Source organism: Chrysochloris asiatica, unplaced genomic scaffold, assembly GCF_000296735.1.
Source record: "Chrysochloris asiatica unplaced genomic scaffold, ChrAsi1.0 scaffold00139, whole genome shotgun sequence".
NCBI classification, from domain to species: domain Eukaryota; kingdom Metazoa; phylum Chordata; class Mammalia; order Afrosoricida; family Chrysochloridae; genus Chrysochloris; species Chrysochloris asiatica.
Window position 1 is genome coordinate 2,795,167 of NW_006408657.1, and position 16,875 is coordinate 2,812,041.

At 36.0% G+C, this 16,875-nt stretch overlaps 1 protein-coding gene across 2 annotated transcripts in view; it reads right to left on the bottom strand.

Annotated features, from left to right (window-relative positions):
* LOC102838260 (dystrophin-like) overlaps positions 1 to 16,875 on the bottom strand; it is a 3,237,302-nt gene that overhangs the window by 2,163,396 nt on the left and 1,057,031 nt on the right. For both annotated transcript variants that reach the window (XM_006870143.1, XM_006870144.1), the window contains exon 12: positions 14,526 to 14,676. In XM_006870143.1, the coding sequence (XP_006870205.1) occupies positions 14,526 to 14,676 (151 nt within the window). The remainder of the gene's footprint in view (positions 1 to 14,525; positions 14,677 to 16,875) is intronic.

Genomic DNA, 16,875 nt, shown 5'->3' on the forward strand with positions numbered 1-16,875 from the left:
GGCTCAGACTGACCTTTCAGTGCCAGTAGGATCTCTGTATGTTCAGAAATGATTGAATTACAAGGGGGTTTACATATATGTGAGCTTCTGTTACTGCTCAGACACTCTTTCCATCCTCATCCTAAGTCTTTTTCCTCTGTTTTACTTTTCTTCCCCTTTTGTCTATTTCAAAGAAAGTGCTATGGAATTAATGTTGACAAATCATTTCCTTAAACATTTTGATTCTGAGCATTTCATTCAAGACACAACCTAAGTACTCTCTTTCCCGACTGCTTTAAGACTTACAAGCACTCAATTTCGCTCTCCTCCAAACAGATGTTTCCAACTCTAAGAAACCCAAGGGACACAATATCCCCAATGTCCTTGCTACTTACTGCATTTGCTTTCATTTTCCAGATCTCAGCTGGAGACAAAAACACTGAAACCTTAGAATGGAGGAAACTAATCTGGGTTTCAAAGGCAGACATTCAAGATTAAAGAGTAAGTCTACCAATTAATATTCACACTGCCTCAGGCAACTCCTTAACATCTTCTAACATTTATTAACCTGTAAAATTGGGGATTAAACTATTTCCAGGTCAAAGGATCACAGTAGAAGGTGGAGGATACGCTGGAAGACAATGTGGAACAAAACTTAAATTAAAATAAAAACAAAACCCCACAAACTTGAACATGCTGGTCAGAAGGAGACTTGAAGAATCCAAGAATTTGAACCTTACGTAACTGTTGCACTTTTTTTTTAATGTTTTATTGTGAATTATGTGATAGTTTACATGGCAGAACATTAGCTTTACATTCATCCTATTGTATATCGTTAAATTGCCATGGTTAGAAACCCCTCCATGCATCAGCAACCAACCAAAGAGTATACTCTGAAAGCCTGCCCCCAGATCCTCAGCACACAGCCCCTCTCCCTCTCTGGGTCTAAAGTCCCCAGCTGCTCCATCTCTCCATGCCATCATCTCTGCCTCCATCTCTGGCATCACTGTTTCTCTGGGTAGGGTCCCGCTCTCCGCTCTTCTCCCTTGATGGTCCCAGGGCCTCCACTCCTGGACTGCAAAGTCAATCACTCCCCTCTTCTACCTTTACATTTCCAACACTCACAATCAGTCCTGATAACAATTATTCACTATTTTATCCATCTCCTTTCATCAGCTCTGCCCAGAGAGATTGGATACTACTCAGTGGAGATTCTACCGTCCTTTGTGCCCTCTGGAACTTCTGCACTTTTGATTTTGAAAAGTTCATCATTCCATAGAGTCCTGGTGTGGTGCTGTGGGTTAATGTGCTGGACTGCAAGGTCAGTTTGAACCTCAAGGTCAGAAGCTCAAGCTCACCAGTCATGCCTCAGAAACCCTATATAAGGCAGCAATGAGTCAGAACTGACTCGATGGCACTTAACAACAAACAACAGCATCATCATCCATGGTGGGAATACCTTATTACAAGTCTGGAACAGAACACATCCTCGTGATCCAATTTTCTGCAAAACAGTAGATAGGTATACAGTGGGGACAATACTAGTAACGTCAACCCACCATGGAATGAAAAACCATTCAAGATCAAAAGGGCATCATTTACCTATGGAGAGAGTAGGAAAGGATGGGAAGGAGAATGGAATGGAAATAAGACCCACCGGAAATAAATGGGAAAACTGTTTTTACATGGAAGAGGATTACAATCATTGAGACGAAATGAAGTACATGATTTGTTGAATGTAAAACTAATGATATACTCACTGTGAACTTTCACTCCATTTACAATAAAAACTTAAAAAAAAAAAAAAAAAATCCTTCCTGGCCAAGTTTAGTACTGAAGGTAAATGATGTAATCAGTGAGCACACTAATTAGCAGAGTGAGTAGGTGTTGTGTAAATGCTTATGTAATTCTATTTGTGACATGGTCACCTTATCATTGTATTCTTAGCCTAAGGTGCATGTCAATAGCATCTCTAGGTATCAGTATTCATTCCTAATAGCCTTTGTGATCATATTATGTCTTTTACTTAATAAATATTCTGTGTTCTGTAGTTACTGAAAATCATGTAAAGGAATCTGATTTAATAATTTTCTCATTCTCACTAGATATTACTTAGATCTCTATTTGTTAAATATATATATATGTATATATTTTATGTATAAATTGTCTTCTAACACACATACCCAAAAAAATAACCCACAAAATATTAAAACGTTTAAAAACAGATTATTAATAGCTATGCCAGTAGAAATCATTGTTCATACTAGAAATATTAAACATTGAATGATAGTGTGCTGTAGCTAACAAGTTTATATTCTTTAGACAGAGACAAAGTGCCATAATCAACATTTATTTTTTACAAAATGAGATTTATGATCATTCATTTTGTTATAATATTCATTAATATATGTTTTGGAAGAAAAACTATTTTTCTAAATTCATATTATTGCATCAGTATATGAGTATATGTGGCTTTCTTGTGAGGAGTTTTCCCTTAGAATATATTTTAGTATAATATATATTGGTAAATAAATCGTTTATAATATTAATGCTACATTGTCTTTTCAAGGGAGTTGAAATTAATTGGCAGTGGTTAAAAAAAATAGAAATCGTTTATGTGTGACTAATATTTCAGTTAGAAATAGGGTCCTATACTTCCTGTCTTTTTTTTAAACCTCAGCAGCTAGAAACATATAAAGAAGGCTTACGCAGGAACACTGAAGCATAAAAAAGAAAACAGGAATATTTAAGGACATGCACTGTGGTATTTCCAGCAACGTTATAGAATCAGTACTTAGTGAACACTAATTAACTACGTAGTATAACCTCTTAGCTGGAATTACTTGGTGTGTTAAAATAAGAACATAGGTTTGAATTTCATTATTATTATCATTATTTTACTTAGAGCAATAACATTTCCTAATACACAAAGTTACTGGAAACAGCTACTTGTTAATAGAGTATTAATAGAAAATTAGATGTCTTATCAATTCCATTTTTATAAAGTTATAAATTTCAGAATCATGTGCATGGTACTATGTAATCTTTCTAACCATGATGTTGTTCGTTTCTATATTATCTTGCTACTATTTATCCCAAAGAATGTTCTTAAAACACAAATAACTTTCATTAGGGTAGGAGTCATGTCTCATATAATGTTGTTGTTGTTGTTGTTGTTAAGTGTCATTGAGCTAGTTCCAACTCACAGCGACCTTGCACAGGGTTTCCAAGGAGTGGCTGGTGGGTTTGAACTGGCAAACTTGTAGTTCACAGGTGGTGTTTCCATTTCTGTAATCCTTCTCTGGAGTCCTGGTGTAGCACTGTGAGTTGATGCAATGGACTGCGAAGTCAGTTTGAATTTCAAGGGCAGTGGCTCAAGCTTACCAGTTGCTCTTTGGAAATCCCATACATCGAGGCTGAGTCAGAAGCAACTTGGTGCCACTCAACAACAGCAATCCTTTTCTAACTGACTCGACAACACTTTACAACAGCACCAAATATGGGAAAGGTTAGTTATGAGAAGTACCACTTGGTTATGGAATTCCCAGGCTTATATGAGTCACTCACCCTCCCTAATATTGTACTTCTCTTTTAGTATTACCCATTTGCTTACTTTCAACTTTAGCCTCCCATTTATTCATCTAAGAATAAACTACTTGGGGCTCTTTGCTCATTCTTTACATCCAGTCCTGTCAAAATGGTTTTTACACTTGTTCACCATTTTCATTCTCACTGCTTCATTCAGACTCTATATATTTTCTGCACTATCCCCCTAACATATCTTCTGGCTTCTTGTTTTTTCTGTGTTCTAATTTATCGAACTAGATATACTGCTGTTTTTGTTAAGTGCTGTCAAATCAGTTCTGAGTCATAAGATTTCCAAGGAGTGGTTGATGGGTTTGAACCAGCAGCCTTATGATTCACTGCTTATCCTTTCTGAAACAGAAAATATATTTTTCTACTTGGCTGTGATTTTCAGTTTCATTTCTTGGTCAATAATAGCCCTCGATTATCCGAAGGATGGCTTCAAATGCCTGAACTTTGTATCTAAGATACTCCGAGATTAGACTTTAATCCCTCACCCTTGAGCACAGTGCTCATGATTTATAACTGTAAGAAATGGCCAAGTCAAATAACATACCCTACATTTCTCCTCCTCATTTTCTTTGTTTAGACGGTTCATTAACTTTAACTCTTCCATGCCATTGGTCATGTTCCACTTTATTTAATGGTCATTCATTTTCTGTGTCATTATGTAATGTACTAAAATGTGTGCTTCTTGAAGGAGATTCCTTACATTTTGGGTCTCTGTATTTGTCACAACATCCATTTAGCTTTAATAAATATTTGTTCAGTGAGATGGGTTAAAATGCAAAGGATTAAAATTAAATGTAAGGTCCTTCAGCAAGATTATACCTAAACCTTCTAAATGTTCTAAAATGAACATCTAGATCATTTTAAAGGTTACCTGATAAGGATATTTTACAATCTTGGCACCCCAAATGTTTGAGATCAACTAAGCTTCAAGGAAAATAATTTATATAATCAGTGATTGAGTGTCTAAGGGCTTATTTAATTTGTATAGGTCAGTATTTAACACAGGACATCCATTAAAGTCACAATATAGGGTACCTGTTACATTCATACATGCATATTCTAATGATTCTCACTGGAAAAATTTTATGTGATGCTTTCAACTAAGCTAAGTTAGCTATGACCAAAATTTAAAAGAATTGAAAACATAACTAGCAAAGAAAAGCTATAAACTCCATCCTAGCCAAACTATACAATAGGACAAAATATTTGATGGCCAAATATTTTCCATTTGATGAAAATACCCTACAAAGAAGCAACAACTTTTCCCAACAATGAAAGTTGAAACCCTCTACAGTGATTCCCCAATTTATGATGGGATTCCATTCCAACAACATCTTAATTCAGTTTTGATGTAAACAAAATACTTTCTTTCAAACAAACAAAAAAAAAACATTCACTATTATTACCTTTGAATATCCATATCTTTATAAATCATACCACTGAACATTTATGAGCGAACATTTAAGATTTTTAGAATCTGTAAATTGTGTGCTACCACAGAACATGTAGTACATGTTCCTAACAATAAGATGTTAAGTACCATCAAGTCAGTTCCGAGTCATAGCGACCCTGTACAAGGTTTCTGAGGAGCAACTGGTTGGTTTGAATTGCCGACTTTGTGGTTCGCAGTCCAGTGCTGATCTTACAGCACTGCACAAATAGAGTCGGTTCCAACCCATAGCCACCCTGTACAGGCTTTCCGAGGCTATAAATCTTTACGGGAGCAGAAAGTCTCATCTTTCTCCCGCGGAACAGCTGGTAGTTTCCAACTGCTGAACTTGAGGTTCACAGCCCGATTCGTAACCACTACGCTACCACAGCTCCTTGCACAAGGAGTTTATGAGGCTGAAATTCTTTATAGGAACCAAAAGATTCATCGTTCTCATGATAGCAAGATGTATCAAGAGGCAAAGACAGTTGTAACTGGGGTTCACTGTAACTCAACTATGTTATAAATTGGGGACTCATTGTACAGATTTCAAACACTCTGCAGTATTTCTACCCCATTGCGTCCCTCTAGAGTCTCACCACATGGCCATAGGAAAGCTCTTCATTCCTTATCAACCATACTAATAAGACTTCCTCTCTTAAGATGGAAACGACCAGTTCAAACAGGAACAAAAAATTCAAATCACTTCAATTTCCAGAACAATATCATTCTTGGGTATTTTTGATCCAATATGAACTTCTCAATGCTCTCCCAAAAACCCATACTGTTGTTGCTGTTGTTAAGTGCCGTGAAGTTGGTTCCAACACATAGCAAACCTATATAGGGTTTCTAAAGAGGGACTGGTATGTTTGAACCTCCAACTTTGTGGTTAGCGGTCCAGGGCTTATCCTACAGCGCTACACCAAGACTCAGCTCCACAGCAATTGTTGTTGTTGTTGCCGTTGTTAAGTGCCGTTGAGTCGGTTCTAACCCATAGCAACCCTGTATAGGGTTTCTGAGGAGCAGCTGGTGATCTTGAACCTCCGACCTTACAGTTCAAATGTCTTGTAGTCTGGCACATTAACCCACAGGACCACACGAGGACTTCACAGCAATAGTTACAAACAAGTAGACTCCTCCAAAATTTGACGCAAAATGGAATTATCTTGGTTACCCAGAGATAGCAGGTTGTCTAGATTTAATAGTAACAACGAATATAGGGTCAATTGCTTTATCTTGCCTAATTGCCAGAGTCAGTAAAAGTGACTTATCCTCATGGCATTTCACAGTGGTAAAATCCCCAGCCAGTCTCATAATTAAATGTTGCTGAAATGAAGACAGCAAAGGATCCCGACACAGACCATACAGAGGCATATCTGTAATATTCACAGTGTACTTGCAAGATTTGCAAACATTTTTATCATATCTTCCAATTGAGAGAGACAGAGTTTGAGAGCAAATCAGAGAGAGCTGTCAAGCCAGTGATAGAAAATGAACACCCTCTGACCTGAACAGAATTTTAATCAATTGCTAGCAGCACAACCTATATATTTTCTTTTAATTCTGCCATCTGTAATCATCTCTTAGAGGAAAAGAAAGAAAACAAAAATGAAGACAACGTATGGATATCATGTTTATCTCTGCAAAGCCAATTAACCTAAATAATATATTAGGAGATTCTATGAGGTGGTGATAAAGCAGGAAGCAGATTCTCTTTAAAGTACACAAGGTCACTAGTTTCAGGTGTCAAAAAACAAACAAACAAAAAATCTTTGTTTCCATTCAGTTATAAGTCTTGGGAGGGAAAGCTGCAAAGTGAATTAGTGACTGTTTAAAGAAAGTTTTACTTTTTAAAATAAAATTTCTAATTATTTTTTTCAAAGTAATTTTATATGTATTGGAAATGCAATATTTTCTAGCAATGGCCAATCGATACAAATTTTATGACAATATTAGTCAAATATTTTCCATTCAGATCTCTTCATACCTCCCTGAGAAAAGTGTAAAACATATCAGGAGTATGGTGGCTCTGTGGGATAAGCAATGGACTGTGAATCATAAGGTTAGCAGTTCGAGCCCACCAGCTGCTCATCAGTAGAAAGATGAAGCTTTCTGCTCCCACAAAGATATACAGCCTAGGTAAATATATACAGGGATGCTATGAGTTGGAACGAACTCCATGGCACTTACTAATTGCAAGCTAAATGAAGGTTTTTCAAAACTAAGAGCTAAGACATTTCATCATAGTTAACCTAAATCATCCATATATACTGTCAAAAAGTATTGATACAAATTAAAGAAAATTTTACTAACAAAATTATCAAAAATTGAAGCTATTTTTTCTTGCCAGTCAACCATCTAAATCTACGTATTTCTGAAGGTGGTTTTTAATTTCTATAATCCTTCTCTGTAGTCTTGGTATAGCGCTGCAGGTTAATGCACTGCACTGCAAAGTCACTTTAAACTGAAAGGGCAATGGGTCAAGGTCACGAGTCACTCCTTGAAAACCCTAAACAGGTCGCTATGAGTCAGAAACAACTTGAAGATACTTAACAATTCCAACAATCCTTCTCTAACCAATGCAATGGCACTTAACTTAATCCTTCTCTGGGAACTCTGGTGTGGCATTGTAGGACATACAACTTCAATGTCAGCTGTTGAAACCTTGGAAAACCCACACAGGAAAGTGACTCGATAGCACAACAAAACATAACAACAATCTTTTGAGCACTGGTAACATAGTGGATAATGTGTTGGGCTGCTGACTGTAAGGTTCGTTGTTCAAATTCACTAACTGTTCTGAGGAGAAAATCAAAACTAGTTGTTCTGTAAAGATGAACAGATTCAGAAACCCTAGGGAACAGTTTTAATCAGCCTTGTTGTTCTTAAGTGCCATTGAGTTGCTTCTAACTCATGACACTGCAAAGGGTTTCCAAGGAGCACCTGGTGAATTTGAACTGCCGACCTTGTGGTTCGCAGTCCAGTGTTAATCTTACAGCACTACACCAGCATAATTAATGAGTTTTACTCGATTCAATGACAGTGAATTTCCTTTCCTTTTTTTTTTTTTTAACCCTTATAGAAAATCTATCGTGATGACCCTTTGAGTATCCCCAAAAGACTATCACTATAATCATGATAGCAGCCTGATAGGAAATATGTCACAAAAAGTAGCACCTGATATAACTTCTTGATCGGATAGTTTCCATTAAAATTCAAGTGGTAATGCAGCAATAAAGAATAATGATGTTTTTGCCAAATATATGTCAAGATGGATTAACTGGAGGACATTATGCTGAGTGGAATAAGTCAATCACAAAAGGATAAATATTATGCGTTCTCACATTTATTAAAAGACAAATCTAGATATACAACGGAGATCCAAAATTTCATGGAAAATTCCATTATCTTGTAAATCCATTTTTCTATGACCCTGTTTTTAGAAGGCTCCTCATACAATTTTGCAAAAACAACCAAAAATACATGTGGTTACATATATATGTAAGGGTGGATTCATGCATATAGGCATGTATATATGTGTGCATATATAGAACTACGAGTCTATAGACATGTATGTATATTCATAAATAAAATAAAGCATATTATGGGCTTAGTTATAGATTCTGCTTAGGCTTCACCAAACATATTGTGGTTTATGGGTTTTGAAGACTTCATATTGAGGGACAAGTAAGTCAATTGACATAACATAACATAACAACATAACATAACATAACATAACATAACGTCTAATTTCTATATTTCAGTTGGTTAGAAGTGTCTAGAACTTTAATAGCTTGTGGCCATGCTACGACTGCCAACTGTTATAAAATGTGAAAATGGGGAAAAATGTGAAATAAAACTCAAATTCTTAAAAAGTACACACTAACCTCACCAGTTGAGACTAGAGGATTCCCAAAATCCACAGTCCAGATATACTCTTTAAGCTGTGATCCAAAATACAACCTGAGGTTAATTTTTGTGAACTAACTGGTTGGCTCATAAAAATATATATATATCACCTGTATATACTGTGCTTTTCTCTAAAAAAAAAGGAAAAAAATCAACTTTTCATATGGATTGCCAATGGTTAACATTTACTAGAGTAAATAACAGAATAGAAGACACGGGAACAGGCTAAGTTGATTAGTAAAAACTGAACAACTAGAAAGGAAGTCATGATAATGTTGACACGGTTTGAAAATTTAACCAATGACGTTGAAAAATCTGTGCACAAAATTAATATATGCAGTCCTAATTTGCCACATAAACATTCACCCAAATTGCTATTATTTATTTATTTAAAATCAGTGTCACAAGACATTTAACACCTCAGAGTTTCACAATTCCCACATAAAATTGATAATACAGTTGATGCATTCTTTTTCTTCCTGAAGGTTAGTAAACATAATGACCATAACTGCGCTTTTGTTAAAAAATAAACAACCCCACTGCCACTAGTTCCAACTCACAGGGTTTCTAAGAGTAAATCTTTACAGGAACACAAAGTTTCATTTGTTTCCCACAGAATGGTTGTTGATTTTGAATCACTGAATTTGTTGTTAGCAGCGTGACACAGTCAACCTGTTGTTGTTAGGTGGTTTCGAGTAGATTCTGACTCTTAGCGACCACATGCACAACAGAATGAAACACTGCCCAGACCTGTGCCACCCTCACAGTGACTGTTACGCTTGAGACCATCGCTGATGCCACTGTGCCAATCCACCTCATTTTGGGTATTCCTTTTTTTTTTTGGCTGACACTAAACTTTAACTAGCATGATGTCTTTCTCTAGGGACTGCTCACTCCTGAAAATATTATAAAAATATGAAAGACAAAGTCTCACCATCCTGGCTTCCAAGGAGTATACTAGTTGAATTACTCCTAACAAATATTTATTTGTTCTTCTAGCAGTCCAAGATACTTTCAATATTCTTCTCCAGCATCATAACTCAAATGCATCAGTTCTTGTAGGGTATTCCTTATTCAATACCCACCATTCACATGCATATGGGACTATTGAAAATATCACGGTGCACTTTACTCCTCAAGATGACATCTTTGCTCTTAAACACTTTAAAGAGGCCTTATGCAGCAGATTTGCCTAATGCAATATATTGTTTGATTTCCTGATTGCTACTTCCATGAGTGCTGATGGTAGACCCAGGCAAAATGAAGTCTTTGACAACTTCAAACTTTTCTCCATTTATCATATGGTATTTATAGTTCCAATGGCAATGATTTCTGTTTTCTTTACATTGAGGTACAACCCATATTAAAGGTTGTGTTCTTTGATCTCCATCAGTAAGTATTTTAAGTCCTCTTTTCTTTCAGAAAGCAAGGTTGTATCATCTACATATTGCAGGTTGTTAATGAGTTTTCCTCCAAACCTGATGCCATGTTCTTTTTCATATAATCCATCATATCAGATTATTTGCTCATTAAACAGATTGAATAAGTATGGTCAAAGTATAGAACCCTGGAACACACTTTTCCTAATTTTAAAACATTCAGTAGCTCCTTGTGCTGTTTGAACGACTGCCTCTTGGTCAAAGTAATGGTTTCTCATAGACGCATAAACTGTTCTGGAATACTCATTTCTCCACGATGTTGTCAATAGCTTCTCATGATCCAAACAATCGAAAGCCTTTGCATAGTCAATAAAGCACAGATAAACATCTGTCTGGTATTCTCTGCTTTCATCCACGATCCATCTGATATCAGTAATGATATATCCCTCATTTCACGTCTTCATCTGAATCTGGCTTAAACTTCTGGCAATTCCTTGTCAATGTGTTGTTGCACTAATTGTTGAATTATCTGTAGCAAAATTTTACTTGAATAGGATAATAATGATATCCTCTGATGATTTCCACTTTCTGTTGAGTCACCGCTCTTTGAAATGGGCACAATATGGATCTCTGAAGACAGGTCGCTCTTCCAAATTTCTCAGCATAGTTGAGTAAGTCACTCCAGTGCTGTCTTAGTTTATTGAAAGATTTCAATGTGTATTCTATCAATTCTTGAAATCTTTGCCAATGCTCAGTATATATTAAACTACTTCCTTCAGTATGGTTGAACATAGACCATTTCTTTTTGAGACTGTATATTCCTTCCATTTTCTTTTAATTCTTTCTGCATCATTCAATATTTTGCCCAAAGATTCCTTCAGTAGGTTGATTTTTTTCCCCTCAGTTCTTTCAGCATGAGAAATGCTGAACACATTTCTTCCCGTTTGGTTTTCTAATTCCAGATCTGTACACATTCCTTTATATTTGACTTTGTCCTTGCGGGCTCTCCTTTGAAATTTTATGTTCAGCTCTTTTGACTCATGATTTCTTTCATGCTTTAACATCTCTAAGACGGAAAGCAAGTTTTGGAGTCTCCTCTGCCACCCATTTTGTTCTTTTCATTCTTTCTTGCCATGTTAATGACCTTTTGCTTTCTTCCTGTATGATGTTCTTACTGTCATTCCACAACTCAGATTTAACTAAGTATTTTGTATTCAACCATTAGCATATAAGGCAAAAATAAATTCTAGATTCATGTTCCAGGTCATATTTTGGCTCTTATGAACGAACTTGTTTTAATTTTCTTCAGCTTCAGCCTGAACTTGCTAAAGAGCAATTGATGGCCTATTCCACAGTCTGATCATAGCCTTATTGGAGCTGAAGATATGAAGCTTTTACACTATCTCTTTCCACAGATTTAGTCAATTTTATTTCTGTGTATCCCATCAGGTGATTTTCATGTGTATCATTGTCTTTTATATTGTTTACAAAAATATATTTTCAAAGGAGAAGTCATTGGCCTTGCAAAATTCTGTCACGGGATCTACAGCATCATTCTATCATAAAGGCCATATTTTTCAGTCACCAGTAATTATTAGTAGTACATTTTGATTGTATATTTGATGAATTTGATGTTAAAGAAGTTGATAGAATTCTTCAACTTCATCATTACAGGCTTTAGTGACTGGTGCATATAGTTGAATAATAGTAGTATTAACTGGTCTTCTTTGTTGTTATGGTTGTTGTTAAGTGCTGTCAAATCAGTTCTTACCCATGACAACCCTGTATAGGGCTTCTGAGGAGGAGCTGGTGAACTTGAAGTTCAAATGACTTTGCACTCTGGCACATTAATGGGTATCATCCTATCACAGAAAATATTATACTTCAATGTTGTTGTTGTTGTCAAGTGCTGTCAAGTCGATTCCAACCCATAACGACCCTGCATAAGGTTTCCAAGGAGCAGCTGGTGAGCTTGAATCACTAAACTTGTAGTTCAAATGACTTTGCAGTCTGACTCATTAGCCCACAGCGCCACACCAGGACTTCAGTATAGATCTTGAAATGTTCTTTTAGATGATGAATGCAATGCCGTTCCTCATCAATTTGTCATTTCTGGCATAGTAAACCCTGTGACTGTCAGAATCAAAATGGCTGATACCAGTTAATTTCAGCTCCCAAATTTCTAGGATACCGATGTTTATGTGGTCAATTTTATTTTTGACAGCTCCCAAATATCCCGGATTAATACTTTTTACATTCCATATTTCAATTATTAATGAATATTTGCAGCTGTTTCTTCTCATTTTGAGTTGTGCCCCATCAGCAAATAATGTTCCAAAAGCTTTATCCCATTCCCTTCATCAAGGTCTACTCTATTTTGAGGAGGCAACAAATCCCCAGTTGAAGTTGGAGTGCCTTCCAACTTGAGGGGCTCACCTACCAGTACTATATATGACAATATTCTCATCTTCATCGTGTTTCACTAGTCTATATTCTGGTGTTATCTGACAGTATTTCACTGCTATTCATAAGATTTTCAGTGGCTAAACATTTGGAAGTACTCTGCCTCTCCTTTTTCCTAATCTGTCTTAGTCTGGAATCTTAGCTGAAGCCTGTCCACCATGGGTGAGCCTACTAGCATTCAAAATACCAATAGCATATTTTCCAGCATCACAGCCATATACAAGCCAACACAGCGCAAGAAACTGACAGAAAGTTAGTCGCCCGGGCTACCTATATTTTGTGAAATCATTGTTTTTACTTCTAATGACCCCATTTGAAGGAGTAGAACTTAGAACTAGCCTATATGATTTCCTGACTGCTATCTTCACTGAGCACATTGCCAGGTTTGAGCATGTGTGCTTTCAAACCACTGATGTTAATTATTAAGCAGACAAGCACTTAACGACTGAGTTACCTATATCACTTATTAACTGCTTGATGTTAAACTACTCTACTCAACAAACTGCTTTGGGGACAGTGATAACACGAGGTAGCTCCATTTACCATTGAAAGGTAAAACTCATTAAATCAGAAAACCTATGGGATTTACTGAGCAAAGTATCTTTTATTTTCCTGAATGAACTAAGAATCCAATTCTGATAAAAATGTTAAAGGAAGAGTAGTTGTTAACATGTAGAATTAGGAGATGATTTTCCCTTTCAAATTCAAGGACCACAAACCTTGATTGGTGGTGGCGGTTATGTGCCACGGAGTTAGTACCCACCTATGATGACCTTCATAGGGTTTCCAAGGCTTTAAATCTTTATGCAAGCATAAAGTCTCATCTTTATATCATGGAATGTCTGATAGTTTCAAACTCCTGACCTTGAGGTAAGCAGCCCAACTCAAAACCACTGTACAACCACAGCTCCTTACAAACCTTGAATAGAGATTCTCAATTAGATTTGATTTCCAGAGAAACAATGAAAACCCAGGGGTCTATGAAAACCAAAAAGTTTCTTCACTGTTTATCTGAAACTCAAATTTAACTATGTGTTTTATATTTTTATTTGCTGAATCTAACCTTGAATCAACCATATGTATGTGTGTTTGTGAATTAGATAAGGGATAGTTATGAAAATAAAACACAGAGCTAGTTTTCATTAATAATTTATGGAAGCTAGAAGAAAGCACAACAAAGCATTTGATCAGAAATATTCTTATAAGAATCCCAACCATAGAAACAACAAATGTTTCCTGGCAAGTAGCGAACATAACTGTAAATGTACAGATAATCTGAAGAAAGATAAAATAATAACATTCATATTAACAGATGATGTAGAAATTAGTAAAGCAATGTTATATGTACTGATTTTTTTTTATCAAGTTTGAATTCTTCTAAGACATTATAAATTGAGGCTAAAAACATGTAATAATAAAAAAGCATTAGCCTTATTATTTAATCTTGTACTGTCATTAATATCTATAGTGTCTGTCTTTTACTAAACCAAAATGTAAATAATTGTTCTCTTCAACAAATGTTTCATTTTTTAAAATATGAAATATCGAGCAATATTTTTAACTAACAAAAATTGATAAAAATAACTTTTAAAATAGTCCTGATTTGATACTTTTATATTTCCAATCTGTGAACCATAATGAGTGTTGTGTGTATTTTTGGAAGGAACTTCAAAAAGTTCGTGGACAAATAGAATTATCAGATGAAATAATTTTCCCACAAATTTTTGGAAGATCCCTCACACACAAATACAAACATAAATGATACTAACCTTATGTTGTTGTACTTGGCATTTTAGGTCTTCAAGATCTGGTCCTAGAGGCTCTTCCTCCATTTTCCTTGTTCTCTCTTCTGTTTTTGTTAGCCAGTCATTTAGCTCTTTCAGTTGCTGATTCTGCAGATCCATCAGGACTTTGTGCAAACTAAAATTTTAAGGAAGTATATGATTACCTCTACTAACACAACTTAAGAGTTTTAAATTTATAACTAGGCAAAACTGCAGAAATTTATAAATTATGGCAAATTTAATTTTGTTGGACATTAAGTAGGAATGGAATTATAGTTTACCATCAATCATGTCTAAATATATTCTGTCTTATAGATATTTTATATAATCCATTTACCTCCGTTCTACATAATTTCACAAGGGCATGTTAATATGAACATGCTGACTAAAGTGTGAACCATCACTGAAAATAGAGTCAGCAGTATAACTTAAAAATCATTTGTCTATATTTCCACTAATTGGATATCTAGAATGGTCAAAGATGAAGCCTCCACTCTTATCAAGATTTGAAGGCTATTTCCCATCCTTTCAGTAGGGACTGACCTTGTGTTCTAATTTTGGGTTATAAAAGACCAGACAGTAGTGATATTATTGCTTGTGAAATGTAGCTGCCATAATGAAAGGAAGTCCATAATGAAAGGAAATCCAAGATGGACTACTGAGAAATCAGAGACCATGTGGAGCATAGCTGTGGAATATGCAATGAGGTATTGAAAGTTGAACTTCCAGCTAAATGAGGCCTGTAAGTAGAAAGAAACCTGAGCTACATTGCTCAGAGAAGAACAACAACCCGGCAGAGCCCTGCCTGTACTACTGACTCATTAAATGAGGATACATTTATAAATAATTATTTTAAGACGCCAAGTTTTAGGGTCATTCACTCCACAGAAATAAATTTAGATACAATGACTTTTCAAAGAAGGACAGAACAGTGGGTTTGACAATTAATCTAAAATCCAAAGACCTGGGTACACAGCATGGAAATATGCTCTAGAACAAAGTTATTAAATTTTCTAAACTGCATTTCTAATAGCAATTGCATATGACAATATCTTGGCTATTAATTATAAACAATTACAGCTAAGGGGAAATATAAATTTAGGTTATTTCATTTATTAATTTAGTAGAGAATTTAGGCTAAATGAAGTGCTACTACTCATTTTAAGACACGTGCTCTTCATGAAAAGCAAACTTGAAAGCATTTTATGAAATCCTGATAGGCACCAGAGTGTTTATCTTAGAACATGAATAAAAGACGATATCATCTGAATTAGGAATTTATTGTTCAGATTTACAAAATCTTTACCAAGGGTTGCCATTAATTAGCATATTTAAACACAGAAATTGCACACAGGAATGACAATGTTTAAAATTATTTGAATTATACCATTGATTGATTTTTAGCTTTTTGGTGACACATTTCCCATGAGGTAAGTTGGAATCAAAACTCAATGAGAGAGAACAAACAAGATGGCAGATCAGGTGGAAGTGCGTGAGGAGCTCCGCCATCAAAAACACAGAATACAGAACCAAGCATGCTCAGGGATGGTCTCAGAACTCTGAACCACATATAAAGGAATATTTAGAAAGTTGGAAGGCTTACAACTAGGGGAATTTGTGACAGAAGAAAGAAATACATTGCTTTCTGGTTTGGGATGCTCAGCTGCTCCAGAAGCCACCATCCAGTGTGATCCCAAGCAAAGGAAGGATAGGAGCGGCCATGGACATCTGGCAAAGCCACGGAGATAGAGGTGTGGACATTATTTTCTTTTGGTACCTGTTTGTTGGTCCCTTGCTGCCTGTGTACCTCCATTCTGGTGACTAGAGAGGTGCCTGAGCTAGTGGACACTACAGCCCCACCCACGGAGGGTTCTACTATGCATGCACATAGATCTCCTTGAAATTTAAAGAGACAGTTTCCAATAAAAAACAAACGGCCACAGAAGGCCCAGAACTGTTTATAACTAGAAAAAAGGCCTGAACGGGGATTGTGGAGCGGGACAAGCAGGCAAAAAAGGAAATAGGCTGAAAATTCAATCCTAAGTTACGTCAAAACGACCAACAGTGGCATCTAGAATTTTCTTAAGCAGAGTGAAAAGGGAAGCCAATTTCTTGATCATATCTATCTGGAGGCAATCAGAAAGCATAAAAAGTACCAAAATACATACACATATGAGCATTAAGGCCACAGATAACCCCTAAATATGCCCAAAAAACAGAAGCAGATGACCATATCTGCACATGTTCAGAAATGAGATAAAGTGACTGAGGTAAATGAGCTGGAAGTAGACCTACACTCCATACTGGAAGATGGGCAGGCTTGGGAAATGCCAGA